Consider the following 22,500-nt stretch of genomic DNA (forward strand, 5'->3'; position numbering starts at 1 on the left):
TCCTGCCATCCTGCCATCCTCTCATCCAGCTTACCGACCACCCAGCCACCCACCCATCCATCCATTCACACATCCACTGACTCATCCATATACCCAAACATGCATCCATCCTTTCATCCATCCTTCCATCCATCCATCTGCCCGTCCATCCACCTGCCCGTCCATCCATCCTTTTCTCCACTAACCCATTGATCCATTCACCTGCCCGATCACCCTCACCCCTCTATGCGTCCATCCCCCTTTCCCGCCCACACTTCTGCTCATTCGACCACCGTCCTGCCATCTGTCCTTTCCTCCATTAATCCATCATTCATCTGTCGACCCGATCACCCGCCACCCACTTAACCACCCTCCCACCCACCCATTCATCCACCACCTACCCACCAGCCACCCATCCTGCCACCAAACCATCCGCCTACCATGTCTTCATTCACCCCTATCCGGGCAGCCCCACGCATCCACCTACCCGTCCATCCAAGCCACTCCTTCATTCAAAACAAACCCACACACGTCCAGGCATGTGCTGAGAAGTGCTAACATGCGGCCCCCTGTGGCAAGAAGACCAGCGCACAGGCTGGAGGAAGAGGGCAGGAGCGGCTTTGGGGCAGGGACGGGCAGGTGCCCTGCAGAGCCCAGCGTGGAGGCGGCATCGAGGGACAGGTGCCACAGGGGCCAGGAGAGTCCGGGGACCCCGGGAGATGCCCAGCAAAGGCCGCGGGAAGCCCTCAGCACCGCAGGGCAAGCACCCCTCAAGGCAAAGGAGCAAGATGAACATCACTCTCCCCGGGGAACGGGGACAATGGAACAAGTGCTGGGGACCCTGGGGGCCCCTCCTTGGAGGCGGCAGGAGGGACAGTCACTCACTGCAAACCACCAAGTGCAGCCCCCGCGGTCGGGCATGGAGGCCCCAAGGGGGCACAGAGCAAGGCCCTCCTCCACAGGACCCCCGAGGGCGAGCCCTCCCCTGTGCCTTAGAGCCAAGGACCAGAGGGCGGGTATGGCCCGTGCGGGGTGGGAGCAGGCGGTGGCGGGGCGGACTCCCACGTCCCACCACTCCCCACCGAGCAGCCTGGTGCACCCCCAGCGGAACTGAGTCACGGGCGGCGGGAACTGAGCGGCACTCTCCCCTAGGACAGGCCCTGACCCGGACAGAGCCCGGCCCCCAGCAAGCACGAGGTCCTGTGAGCGGACACACACACACCCCTGCCCCCGTCACTGGGCTGCGGGCACTCCCTCACCTTCACCTTCTGCCTTTCCTGAGCCGGCAGCATCTGAGGACGGTCACGCTCACTCCCCAGGGGAGGGGCCCAGCGCCCATTCCGCGCCGACCAGCTCGTGCCCACGCTCTGGGGCAACCCTCGGGAGGGCAGACCCTCAGCCAGGCCCCCCAGCTCAGCCCCGGAGCGCCGAGGCCCGGCGGGCACCGGGGACCAGCAGCCCCGAGACGCCTCTTGGCGGCCTGCTGCGTCCTCGGGGGCTCAGGCACCATCAAGGCCGTCCCGTGCACACCCCACCCTAGGGCACCCCACCCGGCCCCGGCGCTGGCTCCCCGCGCTCCCTTCCCGGGCCGAGCCCCCCGCCTGGCGGGGTCACCCCGGCCTCTCCTGAGCTATTTCTGTGTCACTTTCAGCCCATTAGCGGGTCTCTGTGGTCAGGCCGGTGACAGAGAGGATGACAAGAAGCAGCAGAGCCTGGAGGGCCAGCGCCCGGCGGGGCGGCCCCCACTGGGTCCCCGCCTGCACCCGCGCTCCGCAGGCAGGGGAGGCCGGGCTCCCGCAAGGGCTCTGCTGAGCAGAAGCACGCCAGCCCGCAGAGAGCAGCTAATATGGACAGGCTCGCACTGGGTAAACATTTGTCGGAGGCCGACCTCCTTAATAATGCATCGCGAAGGCCTGGTGATGAGCTGCTAATAGACAGGGGAGGGGAACTGAATCCGAAGTGAAGACATTCAAATCAGGAGCCTCACCGGGCGGACAGCGGCTCGGCCAGTGGGGGCCACGGGCTACAGAGTCACGCCGCACCTCGGAGCGCACCCAGCACCCAACGCCGGGTTCTTTCTGGCCCGGTGACGTGCGCCAGGCAGCTCGGGTGGCAGCAAGGCCCTCTCTGAGCCCAGGGGCCCGGGCTGCACTCTCAGAGGGGGAGGCGAGGCTCAGTTCCGGGGGCGTCACAGTCCTGGGCCTGGTGGTGCTCACGGGGCCCCGGGACCGCAGGCGAAGGTCTCAGTGGGAAGACAGAGCGCAGGGACCTGAACTCGGGGGTGCAGGGCACGGCGAGCACGCCCGAGACTCCGGCCGACGCGCCGTGACCAGGGGCCAGAGACACCAGTCAGCACACCTGCCTCGAGAGGGGACACCGGACCTGGGGGCACCTGGACCTGGAGGGACACGGCTGTACCAGGGGGGCACACCTGGACCTGGAGGCACACACCTGGAGGGACACACTTGGACCTGGGGGCACCTGGACCTGGGGGGACACACCTGGACCTGGAGGCACCTGGACCTGGGGGGACACACTTGGACCTGGGGGCACCTGGACCTAGGGGAACACACTTGTACCAACGGAAATACACTTGTACAGGAGGAACACACCTGTACTAAGGGGGACACATCTGTACCTGAGGCACACCTGTACCTGGAGACAGCTGTACCGGGCTGACACACTGGTACCAGGGGAACACACCTGTATCTGGGAGGACACACCTGTACCTGCAGATGGGACACCTGTACCGGGGAGACACACCTGTACCAGGGGGACATACCTGTACTGAGGGGAACATACCTGTAGTAGTAGACAAACCTGTACCAGGAGAACAAACCTGTACCTGGAGGACACCTGTACCTGGGGGACATATCTGTACTAAGGGGGATACACATGTACCGGGGGAGACATACCTGTACTAGGGGGGACACACCTGTATTGGGAGAACACACTTATATCAGGTGGACACACGCGTACTGCAGGACACCTGTACCTGGGTAGGGGACACAACTGTTCCTGGGTAGTGGACACCTGTACCTTGGGAGGGGACGATAGTTCCTGGGTAGGGGACGTCTATACTGGGGGTGGGGAACACCTGTACCTGGGAGGGTACACATGATCTGGGGAGGGGATAACGGTATCTAGTTAGGGGACACACCTAGGAACAGGTGTACCTGAGGAACACCTGGACCAGAAACACACCTATACCGGGGGACACACCTGTTCTGGGGAGGAGACAGCTGTTCCTGGGGAACACACCTTTTCCTGGAGAGGGGACACACCTGTACCTAGAGAGGGGACCTTTTTTTTTCTTTTGGAATTTTCCGGTCACACCCGGCAATGCTCAGGGCTGACTCTTGGCTCTGCACTCAGGAATGACCCTGGTGGTGCTTGGGGACCCTATGGGATTCCGGGAATTGAACCTGGGTCAGCTGCGTGCAAGGCAAATGTCCTACCCATTGTACTATCACTCCAGTCTGAGACCTGTACCTTGAGAGATGGCACACCTGTACCTGGGGGGACACCTGTGCCTGGGGAAACACACCTGTACCTGGGGAGGGGACACACCTGTACCTGGGAGAGGGCAGCTGAACCTGGGAGACACACCTGTACCTGGGGGGACATCTATACCTGGGGGAACACACCGGTACCTGGGAGGGGACACCTGTACCTGGGGGGGGACCCTGACTTCCAACCACAGACGTGAGGAAGCAGATCGTCAGCCCCTGAAGGGAGCACGGCTTCCCCTCCCCCCTGCTCCGAGCCTGCTCCCCCATCCCAGCCCTCAGAGGAGGCAGAAGCCGCCCCTCCTGCAGGTTCCCGGGGGGCTCCGGGGCTCCAGGGCCCTGGGGTTATGGTCCTGCTCTCGGGCTGCCCTCCGAGGCCAAATTGGGTCCATGGAGCCAGTGGACTGTGTCCAGCGCTCTGGAGCCACTGGCCCGTGCCCCCCCCCTCCTGGGCGTGAGGGGAAGAAGGGCAGATAAGGCAGGTGCCCACCAGGCACAAACGTGGGGGGCCGGGGCCACTCACCTGGGGCTCCGAAAGGCATCGGGCTTCTCGGCGCCCTCCGGCACAGCCCAGCGTGCCCCAACCCTCAGGGCCCCGCAGGGACGCTCGCCCCAGGCTGCCCCCCTCCCCTGGGGCTGCTACGTGGGCACCCCCGCACCCGCCATCCGTGCCCCCGTTTCAGGCGCCCGGAGAGCAGCGTCCCCAGCAGAGACAGTCCCCGGCGCGTCGCGGCCTGAGTCTCACATTCCAGAGCAGAAACCAGCGGAAACCAGGTCAGCCGTGCTCGGCGGCAGCAGGAAGCCGGGACCAGACCCACAGCCGAGCCTCTCGGCAGGCAGCAGCCGGGGCCCACAGGAGCGATTCGGCCTGCGGCCCCACACGCCCCAGACGCCACGGACCTCGGGACCCGCACACAGCCGCCACACACACACACACACACACACACACACACACACCCATGACACAACCCCTGAGTCCTCACACACACACAACCATGATACAACCCCCTGAATCCTCACACAGACAGCTGCCACACACAACCCAAGTCATCACACACACACACACAACCATGACACAAACTCTGAGTCCTCACACACACACACAACCATGATACAACCCCCTGAATCCTCACACACATACAGTCTCACACACACACACAACCATGACACAACCCGAGTCCTCACACACACACACAACCATGATACAGCCCCCTGAATCCTCATACACACACACAGCCACCACACATAACCCAAGTCTTCACACACACACACAACCATGACACAACCCCTGAGTCCTCACACACACACACAGCTGCCACACACAACCCCTGAGTCCTCACACACACAACCATGATAGAACTCCCTGAATCCTCACACACCTACAGTCACAACAGACAGACCCCTGACTCCTCACATACCCACAATCATGACACACAAACCCCTGAATCCTCTCACACACACAACCATGATACAACCCCCTGCATCCTCAGATACAGTCACAACACACGAACCCCTGAATCCTCATACACCCACAACCGTGACACGCAAACCCCTGACTCCTCTCACACGCACCACCATCATACAACCCCTGGCTCCTCACACACCCACACCGCGACAAACTTGTCCTGTGTTGCCCTTTTGTTTTCAGGCAGTTTCGCCCCGTGGAGCGCCCGGCGCACCCACAGGCCAGGCTGCATTTCACTCTTGACTGGCTACAGTCAGATTGCTAATCAGGACGGCTTGATTCAGTCAACACTGATTTCAATAAAAAGACCAAAAAAATTATCATAAATATAGAGAAAGTGCGGGTAGTGGTGACAGGTGATTAAAATCTCATTCGCTCGGACTCGGCAGCTGCCGGCGGTGGGGGTGGCGGGTCTCGAACCCACACGCGATCCTCGTCAACCCCCAGAGCTGGCACCGAGAGACCCCGGCAGGGCGCGGAGCCTGGACGGCACGGAAGCCAGGCAGGAGCAGAGGGGCCGTGGGCCAGGGTGGGCCCAGGGGCCCCGGGGCCTGTGGACAGCTCCAGAGGCGGGGGAGGGGCTGCCCAGCCTGGACAGACCTGAGCAGAGCCCAGAGACACCCGCACCCCGCGGGCAGGGGCAGCACCCTGAAAGCCTCAGAAACCAGTGGGGCCTCGGGTGGGGCTCCCAGTGGGTGGGGGTCTCTGAGGGAGGGGGCAGGCAGACCCCAGGGGTGCTCCCAGTGGGTGGGGGTCTGGGGGCAGGCAGACCCCAGGTGTGGCTCCAGTAGTTGGGGGTCTCCGGGGATCAGGCAGACCCCAGGTGGGGCTCCCAGTAGGTGGGGGGTCTCTGCGGGAGGGGGCTGGCAGACCCCAGGTGGGGTGCCCAGTGGGTGGGGGTCTCCGGGGATCAGGCAGACTCCAGGTGGGGCTCCCAGTGGGTGGGGTCTGGGGGCAGGCAGATTCCAGGTGTGGCTCCCAGTGGGTGGGGGTCTCTGAGGGTCAGGCAGACCCCAGGTGGGGCTCCCAGTGGGTGGGCGTCTGGAGGACAGGTAGACCCCAGGTGGGCTTCCAGACACCCCTGGTGCCCTGCTGTGGGCCGGAGCCGTGGGCAGTGCTGAGTACTGAGCGTCCAGGCATTCCAACTGTCCCAGGCCAGCCTCTGCCCTTCCCTCCTCGCTAACCCTCCCGGGCCAGGGACCTGAACCCCCACTCTGCACATGCCCTGCTGGGGCCCTGGGCTCAGGGTGCAGCCCCTCGCGGGTGGACAGATGACCTCAGCCCACCCCGGGGGGCACGACCCTGCAGGGGTGAGGTAGGCAGGTCTCAAGTCTGACCCCCAGGGAGGCTGCAGCTGGCAGGTCTGGGAGGCTCGGGGCGGGTGGGCGGGTCTAGGCTCCACCCCAGCGTCCACCCGGTCCTGTCTGCAGAGACCGTATGGGGGTCCTGGTTCCCTGGGGAGGCGGCCACAGCCCCCCGCTCTGGGCGGCCCCAAGTCCACCTCACCCCCCGAAGTCCAAGTTCTTCCCCTGTGTCAGGCTGGGCCTCCCCCTGCAGGAACACGGGCACCGCCCCTGGTGGCCAGGGACTCCCGCCCACAGCTGAGATCTTCCTTCCAGAACCTCACGGCACTCACGGCCCAGCACAGGACTGGGAAGCGTCCGGTGTGCCACGGCCGTTTGGACGGTGACACGCCACCCGTGGGCCCCAGGCAGGCAGATGGGCTAGGGCTGTGTGCAACCAATGAGAAGCACACGTGTGCCCACCTGCATCAGCCAAGATCCCACCCCGGGGGGCAGCAGTGACCCCTTCCGAGGGGCCATGCAGGCACAAACCTGCTGTCTTGGGTATCATGTGCCCACCACAACCCTGACCTGCACTGGCCTTGGGTGGACACTGCTTGGAGCCCATCCTTGGGGGCGAGGGGGACGTACCTGCCCGCACAGGCCCGGTTGGCGCCTGCTAACCCAGATCCCCACCCCCTGCCCCCTCCAGAGCCCCCAGCCCCTGGCATGGCCCCTCGGGCCTGCCTAGCGAGTCTGAGACTGGAACCCACTGGCCGCACCACACACACCTGGGAACTCACGGCAGCCAAAGCCCCCCACCCAGCCCTCAGCCGCGTGCATGGGGGTGGAGGATCAGGGAGGGAGGAGCATGGAGGGAGGAGAGAGATGAGAAGGGGAGGGAGGAGGGGAGGGAGGAACAAGGAGAAGGAAAAGGAGAAGAGGGATGGGGAGGAGGAGGGGCAGGGGAGGAGGGGAGGAGGGAAGAGGGAGGAGCAGAGGAGGGGAGGGAGGAGCAGGGAAGGAGGGAGAGGGAGGAGGGGAAGAGGGAAGCAGGGGAAGAGGAGGGAGGAACAGGGAGGAGAAGGGGAGGATCAGGGGAGGAGGGGGAGGAGGAGGCGGAGGAGGAGGAGGAGGTGGGGGGAGGAGGAGGAGCTGCTTCTTCTGCAGCCCTGGGGGTCCTTGAACCCCCATTACCTCCGGGGAGGGCAAGCCCCTTCCTGTGTCCCCCAGTGGCCAGCAGTGGCCGAGGCGGCTCAGATCTCCCAAGCTGGTGGCCTCGGCCCGCACCACACCTAGACCCGAGCAGGTCACGAGGGGCCAGCACAGGGGTTCCGGGCCGTGGTGCCATCTGGGCACTGACCGGGCTATGGTCGTCCTTTAGGTGGGGAGAGTCAGCACGTAGGGCTCAAGCCCTGGGCCAGGCCCCAGGAGCTGGGGGCTGAGCACGGGCACAGGAGCAGGTGGGCTCAGAGGGCGGCCCAGGACCGGCAGGTCCTGTCAGCGGAGGGAGCCGTGCAGACGGCACAGAGGGGCTGCGGGGACCCTCCAACATGGGTCTCGGGACGCTCCTCACGGCTCTGCGGGCAGTGCGGTGGCTGCGGGCACACAGACCCCACCGATGGGGGACATTCACGGCAGCACCGCAGTCGAGCACTCCAAGCTCAGCGACAGACCCGACGGCCCGTCCTCAGGTGGGCTGAGGTGCGCGGACACCCCCCGAGAAGACACAGCAGGGCCCAGGCGCCCGGACAGCAGAGCCGCATGGGACGGGCTGGGAGGCAGCGCGACCGTCCCCCAGACCCAGGGCCAGGACCCACAGCGCCACCCCATGCGTGCCCGTCCCTGAACACGAACCACTCATCCACCCGACGCACACGCTGGCTGAGACACGACCCCCCGCACGCCCAGCCACACATGGTGGCCCAGGAAGCTGCAGTCTCCATGCCAGGGGGGGCGCTGCAGCCTGGGCAAGGACAGGCTCATGCTGGACGCAGACGAGACCACGCCGAGCCGAGTGGTCAGCGGGAGAGGACACGTGCAGACGGGCTCAGCCTGAGGGGCCCAGATAACCGCCAGGCGGCACAGAGACACAGAGACCCAGAGACCCAGGATGGGGGGGGAGCTGGCCCACGCAGCTGGGGGCCGGGGTCCTGGACTGACCCACACAGCTGGGGGGGATCTAAGGGGGTCCGGGGTCCTGGGGGGGCAGGATACGGGCTGTGTTCAAACCGAGTGCATGAGGAACCATTACTAACAGTCCCGTAAAACACAGAATCTCAATGAAAATTCATTTAAAACAGCTACTTTGGGGGCTGGAGAGATAGCACAGCGGGTAGGGCGTTTGCCTTGCACGCCTCCGACCCGGGTTCAATTCCCAGCATCCCATATGGTCTCCTGAGCACCACCAGGAGTAACTCCTGAGTGCAGAGCCAGGAGTAACCCCTGTGCATCTCCAGGTGTGACCCCCCAAAAAAGCAAAAATAAATAAATAAATAACAAATAAATAAAACAGCTACTTTGGGGAAGCGCGTGAGTCCCCGACAGAAGGCATGCAAGTGCCCTGGGGCCTCAGGACAGCGAGAGAAGGACACGGACAGGAAAACCCACCGTGGCAGCACTGTCACAGGGTCAGGCGACAGTGAAGGGTGACCCCGAGCACTGTCCCCCCCCCAAAAGACTCCCAGGGACCTGCCGTGGGGCACCAAGTCCTTGGGTCCAGGGTGAGACCCACCTGCCGAGCTTTGGGAACCCCCTCGGGACTCGGGGATCCACCTGGGAGAGCCAGTGAGGGGGACTGGCAGGGAGCGCCCACGCCCCTGCCTGCCGAGGGCCCCCTGCCACTGCTGACCCCACGTGTGCCCTTCTCCGCCTGGTGAGACTCCAGCCCATGGAGCTGACTCAATGGCCACTCTGATTCTGTTTGCCGGGGCAGCTTCCTCCCGGGACCTCCCGGCCACTGCTGACCACCCCAGCCTGCGGGTGACCATGAGGACTTGCGGGTGCAGCTCAGGCCTCTGCAGCCAGGCCCTGCCCAGGCCACTCTGACAGTGCCAGGCCCTGGGGGGGAGCCAGGGAGGGGAGCAGGGTGAGCCCACCAGGCCCACCTCGCCGGTGAACTCTCTCGGTCTCAAGACTTGTGTTCTGTTGGGGCCGCCCCCAGAGGTGCTCAGGGCTCACTCCAGCTCTGCCTTGGGGAGTCCCCCGCAGCCAGTCTTGGGGAGCCAAGTGGGATGCAGTGGAGGGAACCTAGGCTGGCCGCCTGCAAAGCCAGCACCCTCCTGATGCGGTATCGGCCCCAAGCCAGCAGCTCTTTTAAAAGCCCCAAAGGGGACACACACACACACACACACACACACACACACACATGCGCGCGCACATGCACACAGGCACACACACGCTCACACACGCGCACACACGCGCGCGCACACACAGATACACACAGACGCACACAGACTCACATAGACGCACACACGCACACACGCATGCAGGCACGTGCAGCTAGGAGCTGGCTGGGAGCTGAGAGGGCATTGGCACCCGGGACACTGGTCACAGAGGGGCCTGCCCATGTCAAGTCCCCCCAGCAGACAAGTCCAGAGTGCCCACAGAAGAGTGGCGCCTTTGGCCTCCACCCCCTCCTCCGCACCCCATGGGTGACGGGGACCCCCCACCCCTGCACAAGACCAGCCAGGCTCTGCTCCCCACCGCCAGGACAGCGGGCAGCGCCCGACCAGAGATGGACGGCAGACACGTCCAGCCCTGACCAGCAGTAAGGCAGCAGATTGGACTCGCCTCATCGCCAATCAGCCCCACACTCCCGGTGTCCGGCACACAAGAAGGCCGCATGGAGGCCGGCTGGAGAATCTGTTTAGGCCATCTCAGAGCTAAGGGCCCCGTTAGAAGACTAGAAACTCCTGGTGTCCCCCGCCCCCAACCGATCGTTTCTCAGCGCTCTTGGACCACTGAGAACGGGCTCGGCCTCTCCTGTGAGTTTCTGGGGGGCTGGGGCCCCTCAGCCCGGGAAGGCCTGCCTTCTCCTCACACCCTTCCCCTCCCTCCGCCAGGACTAAGGTCACTGCCAGTGACGCCCCGCCGTGTCCCCAAGGCCCCCTGGGTGCGAGCCCTGAGCACGGAACCACAGTCGCCCCGAAATCCCGCCAACCGAGAGGCCAAAAACACATAGAGTAAGAGTCGGGGTCCCTCCTGCAGGCCTCACCCCGCTGGCCGGCAGCCCCCTGCAGGCCCTCGTCTGCCACTCACAGGTGTGGGGGGTCCAGTGGGGGTCTCCATGCTGAGCTTCTAGGGACCCCGTTCCCACACGCTGTGACGCGGGGCGCGGGCTGTGGGCGCACAGAGCCAGGCGGGACGTAACATGCTCCGTCAAACCGCACACTCGAGGCTGTCTCCCCGAGTGAAATATTTCCCCACGACCCCCGCCCCCCACCGCGCGCGATTTCTGAGTTGATTAACTTTTCATCTCTAGTGCTCCGTGATTATCGCCTTTATGTTTTAATCCATTTCTTACACCGTGGGAAAAGAAAAAGATCACTGTTCGAGTAATCAAGTTATTCCTGTAAAATCCTAAATAAAATGAGATTTTTATTAAAGATATTTATCTCATACAACAAGAATAAAATCAATTTGCAGCCGTGGTCCAGCGTCCGCTATGATCACATTAAAATATACGGTCTCTCCGGGCGGGGCCGGTCTACGGCGGGCCCGGCCGGGCGCTCGCCGCCCGCCCTCCAGACCACGGGCTCCACAGCTGGACACGGAGGAGAGCATTTTTATTGTTAATCAATGCCAATCAATTCTGAGCCTTGATGTTAACTAGGGATCAATACCGCTGGCCTGCAGACGAGATCTGATTTCAATTGGTGAGCAGGCCTGCAGAAGTTTTTAATCATAAGGTAAATCCAGGCCTGGAACATAAGTCAGATGAATTAATATCGGCCGAGCAGGGCCTCTCCCACACTGATCCAGCACAAGGAAATTTCTGTCATATTTCATTATCACGCTCAGGGCAGCTGAAGGAGGTGTTTGGGGAGCTTGGTGGGCGCCGGCGCGCCCCTCACGCCACGGCGCGATCCTCCCCACGCCCGCCGCCCGCCGGTCCGCCGAGTATAGTTATACGTATGCCCCATGAATCTCATTTTATGCGATTAAGATCCATAAAAATTCAATAGCTTTTCTTCTGCAATTCACATTTTACCTGGTGAAATATCATAAGAATTTCATTATCTTTGCAGCTGTTGCCTGGGATCGAGCAAAGGTTATTATCCTCTTCGAAAACACTACAGAATATGTACAGAAATGTCAGGAGAACCGGGCATTTAAAGCCTGATTTTTTAAAAGAAAAACACTGTCTGAAGTTTAGAATAAACTGCACTTGACATTTATGCGCCATGATGCATCTCTTGGTAAACTGATTTTGCAAGGAAATTCTTTGATTTCGACTCCCGGACTGGATTGTCGGAGAAAGCGGGGAGGGGGGCGGGGGGAGCCCGGGAGGAGGCGGCGGGAGGAGGGGGGCGAGGATGCCCCACGCAGGGCTCCCCACACCGAGGCCGGCCGCCAGGGAGGAGGTGACGGGGAGCCCCGGCCGCCCGCCGCCCGCGCGCGGAGGATCCTTCAGGCCCCTCGAAGGAACCGAAGAAAAATGGCCAGGCAGAGCAGGTGATTGATCAGAAGGCCCCGTAAATCATGCGGACCCCACGGTCCCGCGGCCGGCACTGCTAGGGTTCCATCCACGGTGATAAATTAGCATTAGATGGAACCTAATGAGTTTACTAAACATTTGGGATTTGTGCTAATAAACTGGCTGGCTGTGAACTAGCGGAAGCAATCTGCAATCCCGCGGCTCCCTCTTATCTCTGTACATGACAGTTAAACCACGCTTCCAATCTGCGATCAATTCATCATCCGACACCATTGTACATTCTTCACAAAAAGATAATTACTGCTTCCCTGGATCAGAACACTCATATTTCCTTGGAATCGCAGGTCTGATAGCGGCGCTGTCACCGCGGCCCGGACCCTCGATACAGCTCTATTTATGATCATGATTTTCGCCTAAACAAGCCTTTTTCCTGCACTTGATAACGAAGGCCGCGATGACGGCGGCAGCAGTCAGGCATTGTTCCCTCTGCGGAGTGCTTGCGCGATCGCGGGGAGCCGCTGACGAATATTTCACGCGGGGCATTAGGGAAAGTTTCCACCCGTCAGACGCCACCGCTGCCATTTCCTCCAGGAAAAAACTCCCGTTCCTGGCTCGGGTCTGTGAACCCGCCGAGAAGGGGCCCGGGAAGAAGGAGCAACGTAACAGAGGATAAATCACAGCGTGATTAAAAAGGCCCGAGCCGCCCCGCGTCACGTGGTCCTCACCTCACGCCCCCCGCCCGGCCCGCCGCCCTGCCCCAACTGGTCAACTCTGGCTGACCCCCGGCACACGCAATCAATTACCACAACACACAACTCCGAAACAATGCAAATTAGTTACTGCTCGCCGTCTAATAAACGGGAACAAATGTGTACGGGCCGAGTGGGGTTCTGGCGGCCGTAATTGCTGGGAATGATTATAATGGGGTCTTAGGAGCCGAGGCAGTGGCTGGTCGTGACAAATGCCCCGGGCCCGGCCCACGTGCCCCTGACCGCCAGCCTCGCAGCCCCGGCCCAGAGGCACCTCCAGACCCCCAGGGGCGCCGCCGGGCCCCTCGCTCTGGACAGGCAAGTCTGGGCGCTTTCTCCTGCTCTGGGGGGCGCGAGCAGGAGCCCCCCTCCGGCGCGGGGACCGCAGAGGTGGCGAGAGCCGCTGCCCTGCTGGGCCGGGGGTGAGGCGATTTTTGAGGTACACACTGGTCCGTTCTGGAGCGGGGGGGGGGCTCGTATATTAACTTGCGTGACTCATTTATTTGTTCAAAGCAACGATCTTCGGGGGAAAGGGCTGTTCTATTTAGAACTGCTTGTCAAACTTAATAAATGATAGTTATCGCCACCCCCCCAAAAAGCACTTTCGCAGACCCCCGCCCCCGTCCCCGGGGCCCCCGCGGGCCAATAACTAATAGCTGCTGTGCAGTGGCGGGACGGGGCACAACCCCGGACAGTGGGCTGCGCAGCCGGGCAAACGCGGCCACTTCCTTCCTGACCCCATCTTCCCGGTGTCAGAGGACGAGCCGCCTCATTGAGAAAGTGGAAATGGACGGGGGTTCCCTTGGCGGGGTTTCCAATAACGGGGGGGGGGGCGGCTGCCGGCCCACCGCATGCCACACACTGATCTGATTTATAAACCTCTCCTAATGGGAAACAAATGCCGGGGTGTGAATTCATACTCAGCCGTAAAAGCCCCGCACGGCCCCGGCCGCGTATTAAATACCACATATAATTCTCAGCAGCTCGGGCCAGGTTTTACTGTCAGCGGCGGCTAAAGCCGGCCTAACATTTTGTTTGGCAATTAGGAAAATTTGTAGTTTAATGTATTAAACCAAAAAAGCCCGGGACCGTGTTGAAGGCAGACCCGGTCCCGCCGGCATGCAGGGAAGGTCGCCCCCAACAGTGGACCTTTCTCTCTGCAGCCCATGCGGCCAAAACACCCCAAAACCGCCTTATGGGGCGGGGGTGGCGGGGGAGAGATGCCCACCACGGGCCAATCTGAGCCAAACTGCTTAAACACGTTCTTGGCCAAAAAAAGTTTACGTAATGGGTAAGCGAGAAAGCACAGCGGGGAGGGCGTTCGCCCGCAGTGGCCCTCCGTGGGACCGACCCCTGCACCCCGTCTGGTTCCCCAAACACCCCCCGGCATGACCCCTGAGCCAGGCGTGAGCCTGGAGCACCATCCGGAGTGGCCCAAACGGAAGACACACACACACACACACACACACAGTGCAGAGGCACTTTTCCCTGCAGAGGACACAGCTGCTTTCTGGGGGATGGAGGGACCTGGGGCAGTCCGAGTGGGTTGGCAGGTCCAGGGCCCCGAGGTCTATCCCCAACACCTCCAGGGGTCTTCCTGCCGGCCCCTGAGAACTGGCCCCAGCAACGAGCCCGGCCAACGGCCCCCAGCACCACGAGGAGTGGCCTGCACAAAACCACCAAGAAAAAAGGGGAGCAGGGAGCTTCCGGAAGCCAGGCGCACCCCAGGAACCGTGGAGAAGCCAGTAGGAGGTGCGGGAGGGGGTGGGGGGCTTGCACACTGCCCGGGACCCCCAAAAGGGAACAGCCAAGCACTCAGGGCGAACACGCCGCCCACAAACCCACCCGCTTCAGGGAGGCCAGGACGTCAGCGAGGGCCAGGCCACGGGGCTCGGCCGACTCCTCTCCGAGGGGCTCCACCCCAGCCCCCGCAGCAGGGTGGACACAGGGAGCAGGGACACATGCAGGGCCCTGGGCGCCACCCATGGCCTTTATCCGGCATCCATCACCTGTTCGGGGCCCCCAGAGCCGAGCGGACCCCACACCTGCCAGCCCCAGCGAGTCCCACCCGGGGACCCCAGTGCAGGCTGCTCCCTGGGGAAGGGATGCGAGCCCCCCACCGCACCCTGTCGCTCTGCAAAGGGACTCCAGGCCTTTCAGATGCCGATGACCCACGACCTGGGGTTCGAGAGGAGAATGGGGGCCGGCGGCGAGGCCTCGCACACCTACGCGCAGCCACCTGCTCTCCTCCCTGCACCGTCCACCCTGCCCCTCACTCTGCAGAGCTGGACATGCAGCCTGACCCCGAGACACGGGATGGACACCGGCCGTGACAAGTTTGGGGGCGTGGGTCCAGCCGCTCGGGCCACGCTGAGGGGCTGAGGGAACTCAGGGGCCCTCAGGGACACGACCCCGCTCCACGGGACCCCCCCCCCCAGAGACCAAGTGGCCACCATGCAGGGCGCCCTGCCGCCCCCGCCCCACGGGGCCTCTGGGCAGACCCACCCCCAGCTCAGCCCACTGCCCACGTCCAGCCTCTGCGCGCCCCTAATCGAATCCCAGGCCCGAGCCGCCAGATGTCCCCCTCGGTGGCCGGCCCAGGCGCCGCCCCCGGACGTGACCCTCGCCAGCCGCACGGAAGGCCCAGCTCGGCGTCCCTGCCAGAGCTTCTGTTTCATGAAAACTTAGAAGCAGGGTGAGGGCTGGGCGTCTGCACCTCTGCCATGGGGGGCCGGGGAGGGGGGCATGGGCCAAGGGTCAAGGCTGTCTCCCCCCGCCCCCCGGCCCTTTGCAAATCCTCCCACGGAGGGCGAGTGTGCCCAGGGCGGCACAGGCCCTGCCCCCCGCTGCTTTCTGCAGGAGCGGGGGAGGGGCGGCCCCTCGCCCAGATGTGCGCGGCCACGGCGGGCGGCAGGCGAGACACGCTGGTGCCGGCTCCTTCCGCTGCTCGCTGCTCGCTCCGGCCGGGCTCTGCGTCCTGCGGCCACACCAGTGCGGCCTCTTCCTCCGCACATGTTTAAGTCATTTCCTCGGGCCGCCGCGGGTGCGGGACGCCCGTGTCCCCCGCGCCAGCCCCGCAGCCCCGGGCTCACCCCGGCGGGGGCTCCGGGTTTGTTTGGAAAGGGAGCAGGGAACCAGGGACCAGGAGCCGGCACAGCATGCCAGCCCGCCCCAGCCCCCTTCTCCAACGCGAGCCTCTCTCTGCGGGCAGGGAAGGGCTGCCGCAGAAGTGGGAGTCTAGAAAGGGTCTTTCTCCTCAGGCCTCCCCAATCGAGAGAGCAGAGGCCACCCCCAGTCCCGGCAGCTGGCGCAAGGCAACCCCGAAACCCTTCGCCCAGAAAAGCCCTCTGCTTATTTTCCTAAGTGACAGCGACGTTTCTGTTCTAAACCATTAACAAGAGCAGCGTAAGGTCTTGTGATGCAGAGTCTTGACCACAAACATTTTGGGAAGATTTGCCCTGGAGATAAACAAACACGGAGCCCGCGTTCTGGCGCGGAGGGGTGGATGGTTTTCATTTCCAGGGAGCGCGAAGCCCCAGAAGCCCGGCCAAGTGCAGGTTAAGCTCCCGGGCCTTCCTCCCTGTCAATCACTTCCTGCCTGGCCCAGTCTCCATCATTAGAGCCGGAATTCTCCTCTCCTCGGAGGTGTGTCCTGGGCCTCCACGAGTTGGAATTCTGTTCAATTATTCACCGTCTCTGAAAAGTGCCCGAAAATCACCGCCGTGGGGTGAGCCGCCTGCCTGCAGCCAGGGTCCCCTAAATGCTTGGCCGGGCCCGCGCCCGCTCTCTCCAGCATCGCGAGAGGGCCTCTGGCCAGCCCCAATTATCTCCTGGTGCACAGAGAGTAATTATTTGCTTCCGGTAAGCATGCGTAACAGAACCCTGAGTTTGGACGGCTTTCCGTAAGGTAATCCAATTCATCCCGGCCCTCCTAACGCAATTACGGGCACTGGCAATAGCTTTTCACCTGGTCAGGCAGCCGCGGAGGCTGGGATGGTCTGCGTCAACGAGGACGGCTCCTGACAGGCCTGCTCTCCCCGCCCCTCCGCCCCCTGCGCCTCGGCCCCAGCCAGGGAGCTGCAGCCCTGGGCCAGGTCTCTCCCCGCACCCGCCAGGAGCCAGGGCTGCCTGCGGCTGGAGTCCACCCCAGGGGCCTGTGTGGGAGCCCCGCCAGGCCCTGGCCTGACCAGGAGGCCTTCCCCAGGCCTGGCCCGAGAGGCGGGCGCCGGGCCCTCCTGCCCAGCCCACCAGGGTGACACATCGGTGGCAGCAGCTCCTCTGGGCATCGCCTGAGCACGTGGGCCGGTCCTGGGGTCCCCACTGAGGCGAGAGCGGGTCACACGCCCACCTGACCCACAGCCTCCCCGGGCGGGTCTCAGGGCTTCCCGCCACTCTCCACCGGCCGTTCCCAACGGGGCAGAGGCCAAACAGGGGAGTCGGCAGCCGTGGCCGGGCCACGGGCTGGGCCGGTGCCAGGCTTCAGCCAGCCTTGCCCGTCACATGCTGCCCGCCCGGCCAGCCCCGGAGAGCCGCGGGCACGCGCCAGCACCAGCCAAGGACGGGCCAGGTCCAGCCCCGATCATTGCAGCCACATCCTTAAGGAACGCGAGCGGGAGAAATTAACACCACACTCCACTGTTTTCATTGCGTTATGCAGATGAAATGACAAGTTGTCGGTAAGAAGTTAATAAACAGTCTCCGTTTGCAGGTTATCCAAAGGCTGCTGAATAGAAAACCTTGGATCCCTAAATGATGTGTAATTAAAATTATTTTTAAAATCCTCCTTGACAGGCCGGGGCTTAGCCAAAATGTAAATGACATTAAAGAAGACAATGAATTTAATTTTATTTAATGTCCCTTTTTGCAGATCCTCATTTACATAGCATTTTTAACAAAAGCGTTGACCTTATAAACGCTGGCATTTGTACAGCTCCCTCGGAGCTGGGTTTAATCACGGGCGTGCAAAGCCAGGAGGGAGGAGGCGTTCACGTCCCCGCTTGGAGACGGAGTCGGAATGAAAACATTGGGACTGGTCAAATGTTTATCCTCCCCGCTTCTGAAAACAGCCTGACAAGAAGATGTAAGGGGCTAGGGAATAACCCGGTGCTGTTTGTAAGGCTTGGTAATAATCATACATAATCGTTGGGAAATATAGCTAATAAAAAATATAATGAGTGCTCAGCAAAATCGGCATTAGGCCCAAATTACATGATATTAATACTTGAACAGGTGCAGAAAGGCGCTTTAAATGAGGTAAATGAATAAAATGTCCCAGAGCAGGACTGTGTGCACTGACAAAAAGTCAATGCCATGAATAATTCAGTGGGCAGGACTGCCAGCAAAGGTCGCTCGCTTTGACCTTTGTGACAGGAAGTGAAAGGAAACACTGTTGACTGAAGAAAGAGAGAGAGAGAGAGAGAGGGAGAGAGAGGGAGAGAGAGGGAGAGAGGGAGAGAAAGAGGCAGAGAGAGGCAGAGAGAGAGGGAGAAAGGGAGAGAAAGAGGCAGAGAGAGGGAGAAAGAGGGAGAGAAAGGAGAGAGATAGGGAGAGGGAGAGGGGGAGAGAGAGAGAGGGAGAGAGGGAGAGAGTCTTCAGCCCCACTCTGCGCTCACTTCAAGGTGTGAACTTAAAATGCTGCCGACATGAGCCAGAAGGGGGGGGGGGGGGCAGTCAGCGAGATTGGTGGTGGTCAGCGCCTCTGACCAGGGACAGCAGAGACGCAGACAATGAAAGGTTAAGTAAATAATATTTTTCTACAACCCAGTGTCAATTATGTAGAAAAATCTGAGGTCAGCAGAAAAGTATTTTCTGAGCCCACAGGGTTGAAATTTTGTAACAGCTGTTAAATATGACAAAATCCACCCCCCCAACACACACACACACACACACACCCCAAACTAAAGCTATTCCAAACTCAGTATGAAAGAAAATGGGATAAGCAGATGTCTGGCTCCCAGACAGGGCAGGACAGACCCGGAATTATAAGTCTCCGAACTCCGGGCAGCTCCGCCAGCTCTTCCTGGGGACGGGCACCGCCTGCCACAGAGGTGCCAGGGAACAGGACGCCTGAGCTGGTGCCATCTGGAACCGCCCCGCCAGCACACTCCCCGTGTGCGTGGAACACACAGCTCGCCCCGGCCCGTGGGGACGGTCCCCTCCCTGCGCCTGCCCCCGCCCCAGCCGGCCATCCCGGCGGTGACAGCTGGCCCCGGTCCCCGGGGGGCTGCGTAAGGAAGGGGCAGGCAGGGCCGCCTTCCTGGGCACTCGCAGGGGTCCCGAGGAAACGCACCAGGATGGCACGGGAGGTGGACGCCAGCCAAAGTGTGGTTTGGTTTAGCAGCTTCACCGACATCCTGTAATCACTTACAGCCCTTGGAATGTAGGGGTGAAACAGGAGAGATTTATCTGCTCAGAGCTGGGCCCTGTGGACAATGGGTGTTCCTAATGAAGACCATCTGCTTTTGTGTTTTCCCAGAAAACATTATTCCACGAGGAAAATGATACTCCCATCCTTTGCAGCAGTACCACACGAGACTGTGGGTGCATGTGAGCGGGGGGTGGGGGGGTTGCGTGTGTGTGTGTGTGTGTGTGTGTGTCCACCTCCAAGTGTCCCTCTGACCCTGCAGGGGGCTCGTCTCCTGGTGCGGGACCCTAACTGGGCTGCGGCCATGACATCCCAGAGTCCTTCTGTGGTTTCAGCACACGCCTATTGGCAAAACGATGAAACCAAACCCAAAACACGATTGCTCTTGTCTGATGAGAACTGAACAGGTCACGGCAGCCCCCGTGAAGGGAGCGGTTTCGTGAGAGACAAGCTTCCCCACTTTCTCCCTCATTTTTGCTCTGAGGGTCCCCCCTGATGTTCCGAGTGTTTCATGCCTCCGAAGGATAACTGAGCTGAACTGTGTAATTAATTGATTTAGGGTGTCGAGGTCTGCAGCATGCGGTTCCCGGCCAGCGCAGGACTCGCCCCTCCCGGGGCCCCTAACCCAGGACAGCCGCCTCGTGTGCTGAGACCAGGCTCTGTGCGGTTAGAGCAAATGTGGCCCATTGATCTCAATTCAGGTTGGAATTATTGGTTTATATCCTCAGGACAAATATGCCTTATCTGGTCAGAACCTGCTAAACGCACCCTAAGGCCACCAGGAGCCAGAGCAGCACGCTGTGCGGAATTCTTTTTTAAGCCAACTAACCCGGCGATGACATGGGTGAAGGGAACGTGTAGGCTGCGGGGGGGGGGGGGGGGGCGGGGGGGGTTGTCCTGCAGTGCTAAGAGGGGACGGGCCCGAGACTCAACCGAGCAGCTCAGTTTAGGCGGCAAGACATCCCCCCCGACGGGACCGTCACTGTGGCCTGAAACTCGTGTGGACTCAGGACGGGCACCACTCGGCACAGCCCCTCGGAGGCACGCTGTCTCTGATTGATACAACTTGCCCCCGCGAACACGAAATCTTTCATCTCTTCCCCCCTAGAAACACGCCTTGCACTGGCGATCGCAACCACACTGCAATCATTTCCCAAGGACTTACATCAAGCCACAAAACGCGAACGGTATTTTGTCATCCTAAGTGACAGCTCTCTTAAGAATGCTCAGAACGTACACTCTATTTGTCACTGCGTAAAAGTAGCCTTACCTAACACGGAAGGTGATTAAAATTCCTATAAAATTGTCATATCTGTGAGTTTAGAAGCCGAGCAGATTTTTTCATCAATAATTAAGACTTCCAGAGCATGTATGCCAGCCGTAATGGAGCTGCAATCCTCTCTCTTCAAATAAACTTGGTAAACCCATTAGACAATGTTTTCACATTTCCCCTCCTCTCGTGCTGCTGGAATGGCAAGTGGTCCCGCACGCACTTCTAGGGATCAGTGCTCTTAGCACAAATCTTAAAGATCCGAACACAGAGACCATTCGGTCCAGGGAGGCAAGAATGAAGGCAACGCTTCCTATGTGGCCGGCAGATGAGATTGTTTCCATCTTGCAATTAAGAACCGAGTATCGAAACTGACTCAGCATCCACAGATAAGTAAACCATCGAATGTGACACGAGTCCAGATGATTCTGAGCAGAAAACAGAGCATCCAAAACATCGCTTGAACCAAGAGGGTGGCTATTATTGTGACCGGCTTAAAAAAATCATTTTTTTTAAGTCCTCACGGTTTAAAAACAAGTCGTCTCTTTTGAAATGTTTTCCAGTTTCTAAATCTTCAAAACTGAAGGCAGCAGCAAAGACGAAACATTTCACGAGCCAGGATGCCAGCACGGCTGGCTCCGGCAGCGTCCACTCAGAGAGGAGGCCAAGACTTGCTCCCATACTTTTAGCCAATCCAAATAAATCAAGAAATGAACTGAATTCGGTTCTGAGACAACAATGCAAGGCCAGATGCTTTCCGCAGCCCCAAAACACCGGGCCCGAGTACGATCGCATTGATTTTTGGAGTTGGCGTTCTAGAAAGTGTTGAACTTGTTCGCACTCGCCTGAGTGACGACCACAACTGGCCAAGCCTATTTGATTACTAATCAGGGAGCTGTCCCCTCTGTCAGACCCGCAACATTCTCCACTGAGCAAACAGCTATTCCAGCTAGTCAAACATTAGCATTGCTCTCCACTGGTGGCGCGTACTTCTTTAGGCTTAACTGGCCGAGTTTTCCGGGTTTAATTTTTCAGACACTGGACGGCAAAGTTCATGATCAAAAGATAACTTTGTACTGAAAGCTGCTGAAATCCAACCCCTCTTCAAAACAATCTGACTCTCTGCTTCACAGAACCCGCGTCCTGTGTGCCGCCGGACACTCAGGCGAGCTGGGTACCAGCCTCCCCGGCTGCACTCAATCACACCCCGGGCCTTTGCTGCCCGACCTCATTGTTGGGCAGAAAGCAAGCCGCCTCCTCCCTGCAGGCCGCCGGGACCCAGTGTCCCGGCGAGGCGAGGCGGGGAGCGGAGGGTGCTAGGTGTTTGTGTTTCAACTCCAGCCACGCCAAACACACATTAGCACGAGGAGGACGGATGATGAGTATCTCAAAAGCATGCAAGGTTGCCCAAGGAGACGCCAAACAGCGAGACAGAGCAGCCGCGGATGTAAAGAATGCATACAGCTAATCTAGTTATGGAAATTAATGCTGGAAAATGTAACCAGCGTGTGTAATTAGTTTCAATTATCACAACTTTGGTTTGTTAGTTACATATTTGCTACTTGACGTACAACGACAGCCACAATTGGAAAAAAATTAGGAGACATTTCGCAACTAATTGAGAGCAGATTAGATTCATTCTAACACTGGGCAACGGTCACATCCGCGGCACCACCCAGTCTCATCCGAGATAAAAAAAGAACGCAAAAATGAAATACTTGTTAACAAATTAGCAAAAGACGTTTTATGACATATCTCTGGGTTTAAAGCCAGAAACTCTCCAGGCATAAAGTGCCCCTCAGAGCGAGAGCAGTGGCAGCTGAAACCGCTTCCCTTGACAACTCACGAGCAATTACTGAATCCCCACAGAGCCAGCCACCAGGTTTCCAAGTCAACCCACCTGTGCATGACACACACGCGGACAACAAATGGTGCATCACACACGCCGAGCCAGCGAGCGCCGCGCCAGGCTCGGGAAGACGGCGCCAGCGCAAGCCAGAGAGGCGCAGGGGTTGGGCCGGCCGCACTCTGGTCCTTACCTGTCGATGATCACGGGGTCCGAGGGCGTCTCGTTCCGGTTGCCACAGCTCTTCTTGTCACAGCACCGGCTGCAGAACAATCGTCAACAGGGACTTAACTGCAGCACTTGCCCGGACTGTGATCTACTTTGCTTTTTTTTTTTTTGAAGTCTGACAGTAAAGCAGTTGGAGTCAGAAAAATAA

The 22,500-nt window shown here is 60.3% G+C and overlaps 1 protein-coding gene across 6 annotated transcripts in view; it reads right to left on the reverse strand.

The window, feature by feature from the left end:
* Positions 1-22,500, reverse strand: part of EBF3 (EBF transcription factor 3) — a 95,730-nt gene that overhangs the window by 68,189 nt on the left and 5,041 nt on the right. For all 6 annotated transcript variants that reach the window (XM_056106684.1, XM_056106680.1, XM_056106679.1 and 3 more), the window contains exon 6: positions 22,318-22,386. In XM_056106684.1, coding sequence (XP_055962659.1) covers positions 22,318-22,386 — 69 coding nt within the window. The remainder of the gene's footprint in view (positions 1-22,317; positions 22,387-22,500) is intronic.

This window comes from Sorex fumeus, unplaced genomic scaffold (assembly GCF_029834395.1).
Source record: "Sorex fumeus unplaced genomic scaffold, SorFum_2.1 ptg000142l, whole genome shotgun sequence".
Lineage (NCBI taxonomy): Eukaryota > Metazoa > Chordata > Mammalia > Eulipotyphla > Soricidae > Sorex > Sorex fumeus.